General features: G+C 40.2%; 1 protein-coding gene and 1 long non-coding RNA gene across 2 annotated transcripts; one reads left to right on the top strand and one right to left on the bottom strand.

Annotated features, from left to right (window-relative positions):
• The first annotated feature begins 2,025 nt into the window (after window positions 1-2,025).
• bco1 (beta-carotene oxygenase 1) lies at window positions 2,026-7,709 on the top strand. The gene is made up of 11 exons (XM_056433627.1): window positions 2,026-2,162; window positions 2,232-2,360; window positions 2,459-2,588; window positions 3,017-3,164; window positions 3,268-3,418; window positions 4,188-4,408; window positions 4,571-4,828; window positions 4,921-5,026; window positions 5,145-5,239; window positions 6,920-7,031; window positions 7,246-7,709. Exons 1-11 carry the CDS (start codon window positions 2,099-2,101, stop codon window positions 7,416-7,418), a joined length of 1,587 nt encoding a protein of 528 aa, XP_056289602.1. The 5' UTR covers window positions 2,026-2,098; the 3' UTR covers window positions 7,419-7,709.
• Window positions 7,710-17,699: 9,990 nt separating this feature from the next.
• Window positions 17,700-18,916, bottom strand: LOC130205991 (uncharacterized). The gene is made up of 2 exons (XR_008834011.1): window positions 18,100-18,916; window positions 17,700-17,964 (listed from the first exon to the last, which is right to left on the bottom strand). It is a non-coding gene; the product is annotated as an uncharacterized LOC130205991 (long non-coding RNA).
• Between the last annotated feature and the right edge of the window lie 447 nt (window positions 18,917-19,363).

Genomic DNA, 19,363 nt, shown 5'->3' with positions numbered 1-19,363 from the left:
AAGCGAGGAGGGCAATACGTAGCTGGCATGACCCATTAGCCAATCAGAACGCTTGTACTGTTGTTGCCATATAATAATTCATCTTTATTCATAAAGAAAATGTAAGACAGCTGTCTAATCCTGCCCAGAGGAAACGCAGGTCGAGGACAGCTTCACTAGTGTATTGCTGCTTATGCTTCAACTCTGCCAGAATTTTCTTTGGCAATTGGTGACCTTTTTTGGGGTTTGAGCACCTGCCCCCCAAAGTGTCTGTGCACGTGCCTGCTTGCAATGCTCTGCTTTAGAAGTAGACTCCCCAAACGTGTTGTTCTGGTTGAACTATATTTTTGTCCTCATATGAGACATCATTTGATCTGGCAGAAAAGCAAAGTGGGGAAGATTGTATGTCCTGCCAAAAAGTAAATAATGTGGTTATTCTGTGAATCAAACAGACAAGATATGCATCTTTTTATGTGCATGTGGAGGTTATGTGCATGTAGACTTTAATGTACCGATATCATTTATCATTATTACTTTTTCCCTTCTGGGTTTGCCATCATAAACTGCACGTCATTCCCAGTATTATCAAGTACTGGAGAACAGCCCTGCAGAAGATGGAGTTCACTACACACAATCTGGCAGTCACTACACATCCTTCCAAGAAAAATGATGCCAGAAAATCAAGTTACCTGGAGAGTGAAGGATATAAACCAAAGGTCCACACACTTCCCGTGATGTCAGTCCATAAAACAATATTCCAACGTAAGTCACCAAAGCAGATTAAACTAGAACGGGCACTCGGTAGAGCGCATACCTTCGCATATCACAAGATTGGGCATTGAATTATGAACATTTTGGCATTAGTTGCATGCCAATTGGATAAAAATTGGCCGCGCTATGGTAAAAAGATGTTGACCTTTTCATGACCTTGACCTTTGACCCTATCGATCCCAAAATGTAATGAAATGGTCCCCGGATATCATAATAACCAATCATCCCACCAAATTTCATAAGATTCGGTTTAATACTTTTTGAGTTATAAAAGTAACATAAATACATCAAAAATAAAATTCCATTTTTCCATCAATGCTATATATAATAAATTTGTTAAAGGGAAACTATGCACATTTAAAACGTTTCCTTTGGATAAATAAATACAAATACAATCATCAAAAAAAAACTCGATTTTTCAATGCAAGGTAATATAATTAATTTTAAAGGGAAACTATGCACATTTAAAACGTTTCCTTTGGTCTAAGACGGTCCAAATATGTCAGATAACATAAACTGTCTAACAAATCCCCAAAACAAAAGTGCTAAAACTCAAATGTGTGATGTCATCCAATAGAAAGAGCAAAACCTTTCCATAGACACTTGGGAAATATATAATAGATGATAATGAGAGCACCCAAGAAAATAATCTGAGTGTATATTTTCTCAAAGCTCATGTGGGTAGAAAGGGGGGGGGGGGAGAGAGAGAGTTAACTCATATATAGGTCAAAATTGGAATATCATATTGTAATTCTTACTTTAGGTATGTGTTCCCTTTTAATATCTAAGAGCTAATCCATACCACATCAACTCTAAAACTCCCTGAAGAACAGTTCTGCGGGTTATAACAACATATCCTGTGTGTTTGTGTGCTAGTGACTATTTTTTGCTCCGTCCCGATGCGCGCATACCGGCATTGGAGCTCTGCAGCGACCGCGATCGACCTATCGATCGGCGCATTGAGCACCCCTGCATTCAAGCATTAAATACCCGAGAGTTTTTTTCAGCGTCAGGAATACGATGTGTGGCGGGAGTGCGTGAGTTAAGACCGAAATGCGTGAGTCTCACGCTCAATGCGTGAGACTTGAGAGCCCTGGGTAAGGGACCAATAAAAGTGGATTGCGGATTACACAATCTATGTAGACAAGCCAAAGGTGAAGCAGGGATACACTTCCGCCACGTTTCGGAGATATATTTCCTGCAACATTTCAAAGAAAGAGAGGACAGAGAACTGTCGTCTCGGGACCGATTTGCCAATCCCCCGCTTTAAACGGAGTGGTTTGCGCTGTTGTTGACTGCAGTTTTGTTTGGACACCTCCTCGTGCTATTCACTGCGCTTTCAGCAGACATGACATCCAACTATTTCAAGAACGCGGAGGAGAGCCCGGAGCCCTGCAAGGCAGAAGTGAAAGGTAGGTCTGGTCTGCACCGAGTGACCAGCAGACGCAATGGCGGGCTCTGACAGGTTGCTTGTGGTTTAGGGAGTATTCCCAGCTGGCTGCAAGGGACCCTGCTGCGCAATGGTCCCGGTATCTTTTCTGTGGGGGCCACCAGCTACGACCACTGGTTCGATGGGATGGCCATCATGAACAGCTTCGCCATTAAAGATGGTTGGTGTTTGGTTTTTAAAAAATCATAATTTCGTGTATCATATCTGCGCAGAGACACTAAACGCATTGACATGTTTGTATTTGTTATCTTCTTTCAGGTGAAGTGACTTACAGAAGCAGATTTCTAAGAAGTGACACCTACAAAAGCAACATGGATGCAAACAGGATCGTTGTGTCCGAAATGGGGACAATGGCTTACCCAGACCCAAGCAAGAACTTTATTGTCAAGTGAGCATGCTCTTAATTTGAATCAAATCACATTTAGCATTTTAGTTATCCCTCTCAGCCACAATTGTTGTTGTCATACTTTATATCTTAAAAACTTCCAGTCTCCATTGTTGTTGACATGTTGTTGACATGTTTGTACAATTGTTGTTGTGTATGTTTTATATTCATTTAAAAACACTTCTTCATAACATCTGCAATACACTTGCGACATGAAATTATTGAGATGCAAGCACCTAAACGTTTAAAATAAGGATTATAGGTCTTGTGAAAACCCCATGCTTCGTCTCTTCATGTTGTGAATTTATCATTGAGATGGACATGAGTCACACACACTTTACAGGCCCCTCAGAATGAGCAACATTGGTCTTTTGTGTTGGATGAACCCTGAACCCGCTTTCCAATATATAATATTTCTTCTTTCTTTTCAGGGCGATAACCTTTATCAACCACACAGTGCCCGACTTCACTGACAACGGCGCGAGCAATTTCATTAAATACGGAAAGGACTACTACGCCACCTCAGAGACCAACTACATCCGCAAGATTGATCCTGTGACACTGGAAACTCAGGACAAGGTAAAGTAATATACTGACCTTGATCACTCACTAATGATTACTAATTTATTAGCACACGTTCAAGTGAATCGATCTCGGGGCTCACGAGTTGCTGAACACACAGGTGGACTACATGAAATACCTGCCGGTAAACTTGTCAACATCCCATCCGCACTATGACAAAGAGGGCAACGCCTACAACATCGGGACTTCAATAGCAGACAAGGCCAAGACCAAATACATACTGTTCAAAGTCCCTGCTGTTTCAGAGAAAGGTATGTGATCCCTCATAACCCACTCAACTCATCCCACTGCTTTCTTTTCATAACAGCTGTAGCCAGCATCAGAAATACACACGGGTGAAGGGCAAAACTGCCCCTAACAAATATAATATTGCCCCTGATATCACTAGGAGAGGGGCAAAAAATGCAGCCATAATTTCAATAATTTAATCGCGTTTTGTTTTAGTTCTTTGTTGGGTGTGTGTCCTATCTGTATTGCCTGTACTAGGTAGGGACACAAACAAATATCATTTTTAATTATAAAAAAACTAAATAAGTTATAATTGTTAATAGTTGTTAAAATAAATTACCACAAAAAAATAAGAATAATTATGAATATCATTGTCTGATTTCAGTTTTCAGTTTTGTTCAAAAAATCTCAGAAAACACATTGAATCTGTAGTCTACTGCCTAATAGTGTTATTATTTACATTTTTATGACAATTGCTCAAATACTGTAAGCCTAAATAAGTATATATATTATTTAAAAATATGTAAATGTCCTATCCTGGCTGTAGCTGCTTTGAGAAAGTAGAGGTATAATTGGACGGGAGGGGCGGATGAAGCGTGCTGATTGATGGTTATTTTTACTGAATTTGAAGGCCCTGCAGTCCACACTTCTCAGCATTACATTATTGTTGCAATCTTTTTACAGAGAAAATGCTCAATGTATCACTTCCAGGCCAACAAAGGAAAAATAATGCGTTGACACAATTTTAAGTGTCTTCTTCTTTAACTTTGCTTCTTACTTGAAACCTTTCAGACAAAGACCAGAATGTCCCCGCACTGAAGAACGTGGAGGTGATCTGCACAGTCCCCTGTCGCACCCTGCTCACACCCAGCTACTACCACAGCTTTGGCATGACGGACAACTACTTCATCTTCATCGAGCAGCCTCTCAAACTGGACATCCTCAAGATGGCCACGGCGTACATGAGAGGGGTCAACTGGGCGAGCTGCCTGAAGTTCTGCCCGGAGGAAAACGTAAGTTTCATTTATTGCCTTGTGTGTCACTCTGCATATACAAACTACTGAACTAAGTGGGAAGCAGATATAGTTATCAAAGGAAACAAGTGTGCACTAGTCTACCAGCGTAATGGACATAACATCTGGGTTAACATAACTGTGACGGTCTGTCTTCAATAGACTCTGATCCACCTGATAGACAGAAAGACCGGCAAAGTGGTCGAGACAAATTACTTCACTGGCTCGATGGTCGTCTACCACCACGTGAATGCTTTTGAGGAGGACGGTCATGTGGTCGTCGATGTCATCGCCTACAATGACAACGGCCTTTATGACATGTTCTACTTGAGCAAGCTGATGGAAAACTCAGAGGGTCAGGGTGATAAATACTCCAGACCAGTCTACAAACGATTTGTACTCCCCCTCCAGTCAGACAAGGTGGGTTTTCTAACTAAAAGTCGAGTTGATTTCATGCTATAATTTAGAGAAGATATTTGTATTCATTTTTTATTTTCTACTGTGTTTTGCAGGGCGTGGCGGTTGGAGAAGACTTGGTGAAACTCAAGTACACGACCGCCAGTGCTGTGAAGGAGAAAGAAGGCAAACTGAAGTGTGAAGCGGAGGTTTTATGTCGAGGTAAAACCAAAGCCACTCAAATAGACACTCAAGTCATTATTATAAAAGTAGTTCATCCTAGAATGGGAGTAATTTATTCGTTAATAACACACAAAAACTGTCATTTTATTACCATCAGGTTTTGAATTGCCCCGAATGAATTATGACTTCAATGGCAAGAAGCATCAGTTTGTCTATGGGAGCAATGTGGAGGATTCTGCTCTGACAAACAAGGTGACATTTCCTTTTTTATTGGATTTATTTGGCTATTGCGGAACAGAACCCAGGGGAACATCTGTCTTTGCGATTTCTTTCAATCTCCTAAGTGTTATTTTCCAAAAGAGAACCGAAACTTGCCGACTCTTGAAGAACAGATTATAAACACATAAACACATAAACACGAGGCTATTGGGAAACAGAATCTTCCTGGCACCATTGTTTTGACAAAGGTTGGAAGCATAGCGCGGAAGTGACAGTTACCAGTTGACGCAACAGACGGTAGGAAACCCTTTGGTGATGTGAGAATTAGCGGTTGCCCCCAACAAAGACCCACCACTTCATGGCTCTGGCTTCAATACCCACACATCCTTTGTACTGGGCACACTTGTACATCAATGTACCGGAAACAAAGGAAAGAAGGCCTCAACTCTGGGCGGCTTCAAAGTCACGAGTTTTAAAGCGCTTCCCTTGTGTCTCACTGCATACGCACGGTCCAGAGGAATCGTAACTACAGAGGAAGGAACTAAAGGAAACGGCCTGGTTCAGACAATTCGATATTTCTGTCCATTCCCACGTGACACAGAATTCCAACAACAGAAGAGAGATCTGGCGTTTCTTTGAATTTGAATAGTGTTTGTGATATGGAATAAAAAGCAGCACGAGCAAAAGGAAACGGCACTGAATAGTTGTCACACCACCGGATAAAAAAATACTTTCATTTGACTAAGTATGTTAAGCTGATCCATTAAACAGGTAAAGTTTAATGTCATAATTGTAATATTTTCACACCCAAGGGGAAGCAATATATTGTATTATGCAAACATGCCAAGTTTAAATCAATTTATATTCAAATAAAAAATTTATTGAGGTGAGATCTTTACCCTTTTTAGAGTAGCCAAATCTAAGAATATTGTGTTAAATACTCGCTGATATGGCTCCGGTTTCCTCCGACAGTGAGCCGAAACCCATACAGGTCAGGTGACCCTGAGAGTGCCTATCGATATGAAAGTGACCGCGAATGGTTGTGTGTCTACGTGTCAGCCCTGTGATTGTCTGGTGACCTCGCCAGGGTGGACTACTTGTCTTGCCCAATGTCAGCAGGGATCGGTTCAAACCTTCAGAGGATGAGCTAATGTTAGCTGATGGATGGGCGGATTCACAAAGCAGCTTGTTACTTTGTTTTGGGAAAGCATTGAAAATGATTTGATTTCTTGATGAGATTTGGTCACTCTAAATATAGACTATGGCTAGCCCAGGTAATACTAGGGAAAGTGTTGGAACTTAGTTTGAAGTCTATTTTAACACTTCACAGCTCTTTTGTAAGTATATGGCTTGATCTTGGGGCAAAGTACTTCACAGGCGCATTGCTTGTGGGCAAGATACGCACTATGAATTGGCAATTTCTTAAATGTCTAAGACGGAAAACTAAAAACAAACTCAATATGTCAAAACAGCATTGACATGCTGTTGTTGTATTAGTTAGTCTTCCCTTTCAACATAGCTCCAAAACGTACTATCTTTTGCTCTATGTTTTCTAATGAAAACTATAATACTATTAATTAAGTGGCCTTTTTGCCCTTTGCTAGGTTTGTAAATAATTGTCGATACATGAGGTTTTAGTGCTTAGTCATATAAGCCGTTTGTACAGGCTGAGTAAATCATTATTATTTTTCCAAATCTATTTCTCTGCTGTAGCTCGTCAAGTTCGACGCAGACACCAAGGAAAGGGTTTACTGGAGTGAAGACAACTGCTTGCCATCAGAGCCTGTGTTCATCCCCAGACCAAATGGAGAGTCAGAAGATGACGGTGAGAACCCTGTGTGGTGCTTGACATGCATCTATGTGGTGTGTGTACGTGCTCCTATACAGCAACATATGGACGGGAATATCAACCCCTGAAGATTCCTCACAGATCACATCTGGAATGAGACTGTAAAACCAGACATCATTTGATGTGATTCCTTCAATCTTTGACATCCTGCTTTGCGCTCTAACAATAACCTTGTCCTCTCTATTCACAGGTGTTGTCCTGGCATCAGTTATCAGCACCGATGCAGGCCTGTCTGGTTTTATCTTGATTCTTGACGGCAGAACGTTCAAAGAAGTAGCTCGAGCATACGTGAACAAGGGGCTCCAGATGGACATGCATGGTTTTTTCATCCCACACGAAAATTCGTCAGTTGTTAACATGTAAAACGTTGCTGTGTGGCACAGGAATCTATTTTAAAACTCTACTTATTGGCTGCCTCATCTCTGTTATAATTACAGGATAGTGTCTAAAACTAATTTGTATTGGCCTGTTTATTCAAGAAAAGATGCAGATTCCTTAATTTTTTTGCGTGGATCAAAATGTTGTTTATGCATGTGTATATATATATATAAATATATCGCTATTTGATATGTAGTCCACATTATTGTATTGCTAAGAGATCATTATATTTGTGCTTCTCCTTCTCGTGAAAAAATAAAATATGTCCATTTTTAAGACGTGTCCCATTCTTCAGGTGCATACAAATAATGAGGATGAACCCTACCAACACTCCAGTTACAGAGTAACATGAGCAAATATCTATTTAGTTACAGTTTATCATCTGTTGCCAAATCCTCTGAGTAAAGGCTTCTCAATAACCTAGTATCACCAGCTTTCATCCATAAAATCTAAAAGATGTCAACTCACACGTCTATTGGTATACATCGCAGATTGTCCTAGGTCAGAAAGACAACGTTTCTATTGATAAATGGTTGTTGCGTTTCAACGTCAAGATAAAGGGACTCTTTGAGCTGCACGTGTGGAGAAGATTCACAAATTAATCATTTGTACACATAATGCTGTTGCTGTACACATTCACATCCTCAAACAAAACCTCACATCGGACCAATAACCCTTCCAAAACAAAAAGGAAGAAAAAAGGAGGAAACAGGGAGAGAGGGGAATAGAGGAGGATGGACAGAGGATAAGGACAGATGCAACAACAGTAGAAGGTCAAGGGATGTTAAAATAAAGGAAATGAATATGACAGATAGACAGAAGATTAATGAATATGTATATGACACGATCCTAATAGATCATCAGAAGGATGGATGACGAGAGGCGATCCATCAGAGGGACGGGCGGGGCAGGAGGAGGTGAACAGGCGTGTGTCAACAGACAGACAGACACGATCAGGCCCATCAGCAGGGGAGGGCGAGGACCCAGTCTCATAGGGATCCATGAGGCAGAGGCGAGAAGTCAGCGACTCGGAGAAACAAGACGGAGAGCGCATAGGTCAAAAGGAGAAAAAAGAGAGAAAGGAGAGAAAAAAAGAGATGGAAGAGAAGGCTCACCTCATCCGCCCTGCGCAGCTAATCCCCTATAGCTACCAGTCAAAGAGAGAGCTCTAAGGACTCAAAAAAGATTCAGCCCAACTATAAGGACTCTCTAAGGCTAAAGTCTATATAAATCTACTCTTAAAAGAGGTGACTGGAAGCTGGTTCCATAAAGAAATGGAAGCCCTAACATAAAAGAGGCTCCCATTAAAGGCTCTGGCTCCCACTCAACTTTTTTAAGTCTCTATTTGACAAGTCTCCGCATTAGGCATGTGGTACTACAAGCTCCTTAAAGATATGATACAGCAAGCCAAATAATACTGGGAGGAGGGAGAACAATAGCTTTGTAGGTTAAGTGAGATTTTTAAAAGTGTGCAGAGCATTGACTGGGAGCCATTGTGAGCAGCTTTCTTAGTTTTGAGGTCTTGATCTTTCTTAGTTTAGGCAGAACAGCTGAGAGGACCTGGTTCAACTGAGAAGAACCCTAGCAGGAGATATGTAACAATTAAGAGGAAGTTGCAAGAGCACGAGCATGAATAAATAATGCAGTGATTGACCCAGCTTTATGCATTTTTTGAGACAAGATGCCTGATTTTTATGAATTTCTTTGAGATGATGTGTGTGTTAAAATGAATTTGCTTTTCGGGGTTAAAGGATCCAAGATTACAGTGGTGTTGGATGCCAGGGCAATGAGTGGTGTTTGATCCATCACCAGATAATTGATCTCTGAGGTGCTCAGGGCGAGATAAAATTACTCTGGTTTTGTCTGGGTTTAACATCAGTGCTTTGCTTTGTTCCCAGGTTTGCCTTCTTTTATGACATTACATTTAAAAGTTGTGGTTTTGCATGAGTTTATATTTGAAGTTGCTATGGTTAGTATCTGTTGAGTATGGAATTTATATGAATTTATCTGAATAAATATTTAATAAAAAAAGCATGTATAAGGTTGAGCGAGGTCGTTCAATTGAATAAAGTGTGAACTGTGTGATATAATTGGGTTAACAACACGGGTTGTTATGGCGTAACAAAAACCAAATGGTTATCAACCTGAGGAATTACCAACTGGATTAAGCCAAATAAAAAGTTTAAACGCTATTAGTGAAATGCTCCAAAATGCTGGCTGCCAATCGAATGCAGCACAGACTGCTACCCAGACAGGAACAGAGGTATTAAATGGTCTACATTAAGCCATTTTCAGAAATGTTCAATTTAAGTCTCTGCCATTTTCACGGTGTTATTTAAAAAAGTCCTGAAATTTCTAAAATATGTGGTTCTAAATCCTCTCTGGTAATTCATTCAATTAAATTTGGATACACAACTGAAAACAAGAGGAAGAGGAATGGTATCATGAGAGGTTGAGAGAGCTCTGAGATAGAGTTCTTTTTCTGGTTAGCCAACACCTCGGAGGTAAGGTGAGGGTCTGGTACGAGAGGTTTGCAGGGGCACTTTGAGGTACATAGACACGTGGCCTGTTAGCAGAGACACGCATGGATTAGCCACGTCTTTAAGAGCCTATAAAAAGAGACACAGCCAAGAAGTAGAAATGAAACCGTTGAAAATAATTGAAAGGGGAAAGGAAAAGAATAGAAACCAAATTAGAACGAGAAACACCAAATGATTCACAAGGATTCCACTTGTTTACAGATTGGCCATAAGCTGTAGGGCAGCCATTCCTATTAATCATAATTTTAAATCTTTTCATAAAAGAAGTTCATAAAGTCATTTAAACTAAGGTTTGTTAAGGAATTCAGGAAGAGTCCAGAGCTCGGCTCTTATAGGGAAGTGGCGCCTTTAAGAGAAAAGACAGTTTGTTTTTTTTTTTTTACATTACTGATATTTAAGTGCTCTAGATTCTGGAGTTAGCAGCCTTCTTAGGCTATTACTGGCTTTGTGGAGGCTCTCTATTTTCTTCTTTTCTTAGTCAGTTCATTGTCTTTCAAGCTTTCGTGATGTTGATGTTTGCTTTAGTTTCTTGGGGTTTATGGGGAGCAAACCTCCTCTTCTCCTCACAGGGCTTCTTCTGAGGGATCTTCCTCGAGTGTTCTGTCATTCTCACTCAAAGAGAGGTCAGCACTGTCAACAAGATAAATCTGACTAAAGAGGAGGAAAGACTCTATTATATTCCTCTATGATATTCGAGACTGTTAGAGAAAGATAGCTGAATCGAATTGCTTCTTTAAATTTAGCTACAGCATTGTCAGTTAGACATCTAAACTAGAAACTAGTTAGTACCGTAGTATAAGTTAAAAGGGAGTACACTGTGGACAGGAGTCTGTTGGAAGAAGGGAAAATGCTCAATGTCAATGTCAACGCCTAACAAGTCATCAGCCAATGTCAGAAGCAACAAGTGGAAAGAACTGCTCTCTGACAGAAGTACTCCTGAGCACAGCAATCCGAATGCACAACAAGTCCAACAAGGAGATGAATGACATGATCATTATCATTATCAACATCCACATGGATATTAAAATCTAAAACAATAATAACTTTAAACCAATGAGAATATAAATATTCTGAATGATTATGAACCTGGGCCTATAGAATGAATATGGACCTGCGAATACTGTACAGAATCACAATTGGCTGGTTGGGTTTAAAAAGAAGAAAATCAAAAAAAAAGAACAAGTGTTTCAAATGAGGTGTAATTTTAATTGGGTCAGAAGGCTTAATAGGCTCGATCCTCCTCGCCTCTGCCTCACCGAATCCTCGATTAATGTGGACTTAATATGACTTGGAGATGGCAGACATATTTTTCACCACATATTCAGGTTTCAGTTAGGCAACATAAATCAATGTGATTATCTGATAAATCATCATTTATTTACAATCATTTAGATCACAGCTTTTAGATGCTTAGATCGACGATTAGAGAATATTTAGGAGAGACCTATTAATTTGCACTGTTGAAATAATGGTGTTAACTTGTATGTGATTGTATGTTGACTTATTTTATTTCTTTTATTTTTATTTTATTTATTTTAATTAAGTGACGGGACAGAGCTCTACTCTAAAGTCATCAATGGTAAAGAGCAATGGAAGAGCAGAGAAGAAGAACAACTCTGTTCTCTCTCTGAGTTCCTGATCGAACCCTGATCTGATTAAGTGATCACTTGGATCATGTCACTCAATGAGAAATGAGAATGAGGGTCGTGGCGATGGGATGAGCCTCCTCTCTCCTCGATCAGGTTTTTCAAAGTCAGTCTTCCCAGTTGTCGTAGCCCACATATTCGCTGGGCACCACCTCGACAGCCCCAATGTTTGAAAGACGACATTCGGCTATCGTTCTGTCTGTCAATCTGAGAGAGGGGAGAGCCAAAAGAAAAAATTACAACATCTTGGCATAAAGCACAACCGATTCCACATTAATTTTAGTGACTTCCGACCATCGGCGACGGGTACCGCCGGCGTGTATTACAATCTGACATCTCTGACCTTATCGCCAGCCAGCAGCAGCAAACAAGACTCAAGACCGCCCGCCGCCCGCTTCGGGGAGGCACACGACTCTAGTCACGGGGTGATATATATATATCTTCTGGTTACTTTTGATTTAATTAATTTAAGTGATTGTAGGACAGACACAGTCTCTTTTGAGTTATGGGTGGGTAGCTGCTCGAATGGAAGTGCATAAAGGGTGTAAGACTACAACTCTGTAAGAGAAGAGAACCATATGAAAGGAAATCGAATAGGCCTGTAATGACAATATCAATAACATTGTCTCTGAGACTAATGGTGCACCTATACTATAATAGTAATACAATAATAACAAGGGCACATGTCCCACTTTCTTCTTTTTCTATTCTAGCCTTCACAATAAAAGCCCCAGACAGTACACACTTCGGCCCTATCTCAATCTCCACCCACATGAGGACCCACGGTGTCACATATCCTCTAAATATTCTGGAAAGTTCCCTAAACAGCCTCATCCTTGATTTTAACTCACAAAGTCCCTGAGTTACACTTACTGAACATTGTGGTGGGTCATGTGACAGGCCATATGATTTAGTGTTCCCACAACAACATTTCCAAGATGTTTGCCCCAGGGTGTGACAGATCTTACACAAGTAGGAGCTACATTTAAAAAGGTCAGATTCACCCATTTAAGAATGTTAATGCTTTTACATAAACATCTCCTTTATTGTATTGAACCTGCTGTGGACACATTGTATTGAACAAACTGATATAAAACTATTCAGATAAATATCGTTGTGACACATACATACACATACACACATACGTTCCCCATCGGGAATTTAATCTAAAAAGTTTTCACGAAAAACCTAATGTGTCATTAATTGTCACAATAAGAAAAATAATGATGTGCTTAGTTAATTTGGCTGATTCAGTTATATTAGCTAATATATTTTATATTGTTCAATTTAAAATATAATGTAAACAATTTGTAAAAATATGTTTATATTGTTCAATTGTTTATATTGTTCAATTTAAAATATAATGTAAACAATTTGTAAAAATATGTATTAAATTATTAATAAATAAAGTTCACCATTGTCACGGGAACATGATATTTTGCAGCAAAGTGCTGTCCCATTCGTATTTACTCCATGTCAAGCCCTTACAGCCTCTCACACTCGACCGTTTACCAGGTAACGTCAGTAAGTCTTTGAGGGTTCAGGGTTTATGACCTTAGGGGGAACATTGAGATTGAGCCTTATTCCTAGAGACCTCTTCCGATAACTCAGAGCCTTCACTTATCAACTCAACCTAACAGCTTACAACATCATAGAGCCCTTTAACCACAGTATCTATTCAGTAAGATATTAATAAACTCTACAATCTGCAAGCGAATGTAATTAGGTCACAGATGTTTGTTGAGGTCAGGACATGGGTTTATTATTCTGTGAGTGTTATTTAATGCAAAAAGGGTTAATAACGAGCAGTGACGCATGAACATTTACCCACAATCCATAGCAATGTGACGCTAAACACGGGGTTACCAGGGGAAACGTGGAGACGTAAAAAGAGGGCACATGGATTTTCAGCCTGACAACTTTATACATATTCTCAGAAACAGTAAGGATTGAAGATGGAACGGAAAAACAAATGAGATCAGAGTTTGTTAGCAATAATTATATTACACAGACTTATTGGGATTGGACCATGGACCCATCATGATGCTATTTCATAGATTACCTGTGAGATTTATGGCACATCCAAACTAAAGTTTGCAAATGTGAGGGCACATTAAGTCATTGACAACACAGTAATATAACTCATAAATAAACAATATGTAAAATACAACATGATCATGGGCGCTCTCGGTGACTACAGTGCATCACTACTCATCATTAAATCACAATATAATATACCTGCCTCAGTTATTCTTAACCTGGGCAGGATATGTAAAAATGGTCAATTCTACGAGCATGTCATTTAATTTCTTATTCGGTCTTAAACATTTCACAAAACAAGCCAAGTGATGTCATCGGTTTTAGTAAAATAATCACTCAAAAGTATGTCAGTGTTATATAAATTATATAGAAAACTTCAGAGGGAAATTTGTTGAAATTCCCTCAAATGTGATTGGTATAACTTATTTGGGCTTGTGGCAAAACAGGCAGTCTGTCCAATCATAACAATAATCATTCTGACAGACACCCCACAACGCAGAAAAATACATGCCGCCAAGAAACAGTAATATAATACATTATAAATAACATACTAGTGCAATCAGTGTAACTGCAAATATGCCATCAAAATCACATTTAAAATACTTCCCTACACACACACTGAACTCCGGTGTCCATCACCAGCACCTACTACAAGTCAACGGTCTTCTCCACAGATCAGCCAAAGAAAATGAGAGGGAAGATAAAAATATGAGTAGCCAGCAGACTAGATTTAGTTTCACATAAGATGTTTGGAAAAGTTAGAACCGTATCTCCAAAATATTATTCCAATGCTATTCGCGACCATCTGCACGACAGCAATAAGACAGCAATAAGTCTCACAATGAACATTTTAAGTTATTGGTAAATCCGAGAAAAGGAAATCACAGTAATTTGCATTTTAAAACTGAAAATCAGACATATGTTTCCCATCTATATGTAAAGATGAAGAATAAAACTGCGACAATGTTATGAATTTTAATGTTTTTTTAATGATTCATTCAGGGTGGAAAATAATAATGCACTTGTCTATTGTGAAGCAGATACTGTCAGGTTGGCTGTTGTAGCCAGAGAGAGATATAGGACACAAACACCAGCAACATTCCACAAAAAATTTAATCTTTTTTTCTCAAAACAGGTCAAACACACAAAAACTAAACAGTACAAAGCCACACTGGGGAAAGAGACAAACAGAGTTTAAATACACAGGGAAGATGCAGGTGATTGGACACTGTGGAATGAGACACAGGTGGACACAATCAGGGCGGGGCTAGCAATCACACAGGAGGAAACAGGAATCAGGGACAGGGCAGACAATCACAGGGACAGGAAGTGCAGGGAAACGGAGGACACGAGAGACAGGGACTTCAAAATAAAACAGGACACAAAATTCCGGATCGTGACACGTACCAGCTGCATCTAAGAGGTCTGGCAGTGGGCCCAAAAAGGGCTGGTTTATTTGCAAGGTTATGTGTCAGAGTGCAAGAGCAAAGCCCAAAACAAGAGGCCGAGCCAGTGAAACAGAACATAGTTCAAGAGTTCATAGTGTTAATATAAATCTGAATTATTGAAGGTACTGGTTTGTTCAAGTTCCTGCAAATTCAGAATAACACCACATAGCAGATGGAATATGTGTCTGATAAGAAATATTATGTCTGCTCCTCAAGTTTAGGTACTGCGCCTCACATAAACGCAACACACATACTTGTTATCATATTGTTAATATGAGAGAGGGGGCGAGGCCACTGGAGGGCCCCGTCCTGTGAGAAGGGGTGGGAAGATGTGGCCGGTCCGAGGTCAGGATGACGTCCACGAAAATGTGGGTGCTTGGAGGGCCGTACTTGGCTTGGGGGAAGAGTCATTTTGGGTTTCAACCAATCTTGTTGCATGCAAGCTTGTATTTTACATGTGATCAGTGAATAAATTCTCCTGTTGGAAGGGGAGAGAACAAGAGAAGGTTGTTGGCTGAATTATTCCAAAGGCACTTCCAGAGATATAGCCATACGGCTAAACACAGGCAACAACGCCTAACAATCACTACTATAAACTATGTGAGACATGTTAGAGATGTGAGAGGAGCTTGGCTCTCCATGTTTCACTCTGATACAATAACTCATGGAGTCAACTCCTCAAAACATGTTCACACAACACAGAGCTCCATCCTTCTGGAGACCAAAGTACTACATGATGATGATGTGACGTAGTCAGAGGAGTAAGACACTGACAGCAGAGTCACAACAGAACAGGTTACATGTTGATGATGATTTAGTTTATTTCGATCAGCAAAATATACAACAATCATAATTCAACAAAAGAAGAAAGTGGCTGACCGAAAGGGTCGAGGCTGAAGCTAACGAGCTTATAAGTGCCCTAACCTATGATTTCTCGAAAAAACTTATTTCAAAGAATCATATATATACATATATATATATATATATATACACACACATACATACATATACACAGGCACGTGCACAGATAGACCCCTAGTGGTGCTCAAGCACCAGCCCCTTTGCCCTGGATGAGAAAAGTGCCCTTTCTGCTGGAGCCACATTTTTTCTTCATTATCAGTATTTAAGAAATAAAGTTACTCTCTGTCATCAAGTTCCCCCAAATGTGTATGGATGTCTGTCGGGGCCCTCCCTCCTCCACTTAGAGTGCAGTAAGCAGAAAATACAACACTTGTAATAACTATACTTACTAATTGAGAATGAGGTCATGCCAGGAAATATCAGACTTCCGTGAAAACGTTATAATGCCTCAGTCTGATATTTCATGGCATGACCTCACTCTGGGTTAGTAAGTAGTTATTACAAGTGTTGTTTTTTCTTGCATTTACTCTTTTCATCCGAGCGGTCGAGGTTAGTAAGTCGTTTATTATATGGCATTTTTTCGCTCCTAATGTTTTGTAAATAAAAACAAATTGTAATATGTCATTTTGTTCAGCTCTCATGTCTTCTCACGACACGATGTGTTTCAGGTGTTTCCTTGCAACCAATTACTTAACTTCAAGTTCGAGTGATCAATAGAAAAATCATTTTGCCGATGGGTGCCCTTTTGGGGGGGTTTGAGCACCTGCCCCCCAAAATGTCTGTGCATGTGCCTGTATATATATATATATATATATGTATATTTATAAATATATATATAGGCACATGCACAGGTAGAGCCCTAGTGGTGCTCAAGCACGTGCCCCTTTGCCCTGGATGAGAAAAGTGCCCTTTCTGTATTCATGTCAAATACACATTATTTTGGTTGTTCTTACAGAAAGCCCGTCGGCCCAAAGATGAACGTTACGATTAAAGTCTGTTTGATTCCTTCTCCAGGTTGGAACCGACATGCCACGTTCAACGAGTCCAGAAGGCCGAGCCCTGTGTCCGGCTGCTGGGAGGCGAGGAGCTTCCAGACGGACTCCAGGAGCTGCTGGACGAGGTGCCGGCTCATGTCTCCTGTCCTCAGCCTCCAGAGGACGTCATTCATGCTGCTGAGGTCCAGCGGCTGTGGAGACGTCCTCCTCCATGTCGTCTGTTCTTTGGTTTTGTTTCAATGTTCTCCATCCAGTTAGGAGTTTGGTATAAAAGCATCATTTCATATACTGCCGGGGTCTGTAACTTACTTTCCTATTTTCTATATTTGTCAATGAAAATCTTGTAAATAGAAATGATGCATTGCTTTTGTTGGATTATTTAGTGAAGATATATGTTGGTATTTGTTACTGATGGTTGCCAACTGACATGACACGTTTTGCCATGTAGGATTTTTTGTACGATAAAATATTTTGTGGTCATTTAAGCTACGTTTGGCAAAACACAAAACAAAAATATAATCGTTTAATCGTTTATCCGTTATGAAGATGAAAAATGAGCACTGGTGTAAACTAACAATATATTAGACATTAATTATTAAGAATCAACACAATAATTAAATATAAAAACTATAACATTGTAGTGCATAAGTCTCAACCATTAAAGTTGATTTATAACCCAATATGAACATCATCAGTGTTTGCTGACCCAGTAGTTTTTAATAAAAAGACATTTAGATGTTGTTGTACATGTATTTATTAAAATCAGGAAATAATCTAAATACTGTACACAGTTAACATGAATGTACAGTGAGTATTCCATGGGACAAATGAAAGGATTATTAAGTCTTGTTCAGGCTGAAGTGTCCGTCTTCTTCACAGCTGCTTCCTGGGCGGGCGGGGGGGCGGGGGGGGGTCCTGATTGACTTGTGTCGTGGTCTGCTGAAGGTGACGGGTTGGTTGACGTCCACCTCCAGCTGGGAGAGAGACAGAGGAGTCCTGCCCTGTGAGACACAAACACCAGACATGAATAAATTTGAACTGAACTACACAACCTTTACATTATTGTGTTGGATCTGGCCTCCGATGATTGGATCGTATTACTGATACTTCTGTAGTCTGAGTGAGGGATTACTTACTCCGCCCACTAAAAGAAAGGCAACCGCCGCTCTTCATCTGGTCCTGTAGTCCTTCATCCTTCTCATGTGGTCCTCCCTCGTCATCTTCTTCGTCGTCGTTCAGGAGATCCCGGTAGACTCTTCCGTGTCACAGCAATCGATACCTAAATAAAAAAGTAGAACCACGCCAACCAGCCTTCCCCCGCCAGGCGCGAGGGAAGGCTGTCTGGAACTTTATCGGTCCTGCCGGGCAGTCGGGCTCCTCCTCTTCCTGCTGCTCCTGGGAGACTCTTCTGGTTTCTGGGGGACTGGGGTATCTGTTCATCGCTCTATCCATCCGTCTATCTATCTATCTGTCTATCAATTGTCTCTCGGTCTGTCTATCCATCTATTTATCTATTCTAAACTATATTTTCACATACAAGGAATGTGTCATGGCGGGTGGTGCAACATTAGAGAATAACATTAAACAATCAACAATCAACAAAGTGCAAGAATTGTAACATTACATTTACAGTAGAATATAAAATAAAGTGCCCATACAAACCAATAACAGTCCTTTAAACAGTGTAGTGTAAGTTTAAAGGGACAAGTGTATCACTAACCTGATAACTTACCTGCGGGCCAGTCCCTGGCGGAGTCGGCGGATGGCGCGGAGCTGGCGGAACCGGCGGCGGATGTCTGGGTGTCGGAGTCGGCGCCGGAGCTCGTCTGGTGTTAAAAGGGCAAAGACACGCAACAAAGACACACGCGCATTATGAAGCCTAATGTCCGCAATGTTATCTTCCTGCACTAACCTGATGGCCGTAGGAGGCCAGGAGCTCCATCGTAGTCGCCACCAGCTGGAGGGAAACATTTAAGGATTCTTCATTACATAAAATAGTTCTGGATTACATTGAGCAATAATAGATTCAGATTCCAGCTGCTAACCAATAAGTTAGCAGGTCATTATGCAACTGTTTAGACTCGTGAGCCACACCTTCCAGACTAAACAATGTTTCATATCTTCTCACTTTCCCCTTTATAAACCTTTAGTTGTGCGACAGGAGGGTTAATTGTTAAATAAATAGTTTATGGGATAGTATTAATTAAAAGGAGCAGATGTTTGTTGAATAAGTGACGTTTCAGTCAAACAGTCAAAACAAACCAACTCATTGTCTCAATCAGATGCGCCTCTAACACACCTGGTGTGATGACGTCACGCTGACGCATGATTCAATTTCAGAATTAAGAATTAATTAATTAATTTTCTTCAGAAATTTAAATGTAAAATCTGTCATATTTG

This window comes from Pseudoliparis swirei, chromosome 16, assembly GCF_029220125.1.
Source record: "Pseudoliparis swirei isolate HS2019 ecotype Mariana Trench chromosome 16, NWPU_hadal_v1, whole genome shotgun sequence".
Classification (NCBI taxonomy): domain Eukaryota; kingdom Metazoa; phylum Chordata; class Actinopteri; order Perciformes; family Liparidae; genus Pseudoliparis; species Pseudoliparis swirei.
This window is presented reverse-complemented; position numbering and strand designations above follow the sequence as displayed.

Excerpts from the sequence above, each read along its gene's own strand:
- bco1 (XM_056433627.1), top strand. The coding sequence starts at position 2,099 with ATGACATCCAACTATTTCAAGAACGCGGAGGAGAGCCCGGAGCCCTGC. Across the intron at positions 4,409-4,570 it reads AGTTCTGCCCGGAGGAAAAC|ACTCTGATCCACCTGATAGA; the intron begins GTAAGTTTCATT and ends TGTCTTCAATAG. Across the intron at positions 7,032-7,245 it reads TGGAGAGTCAGAAGATGACG|GTGTTGTCCTGGCATCAGTT; the intron begins GTGAGAACCCTG and ends CTCTATTCACAG.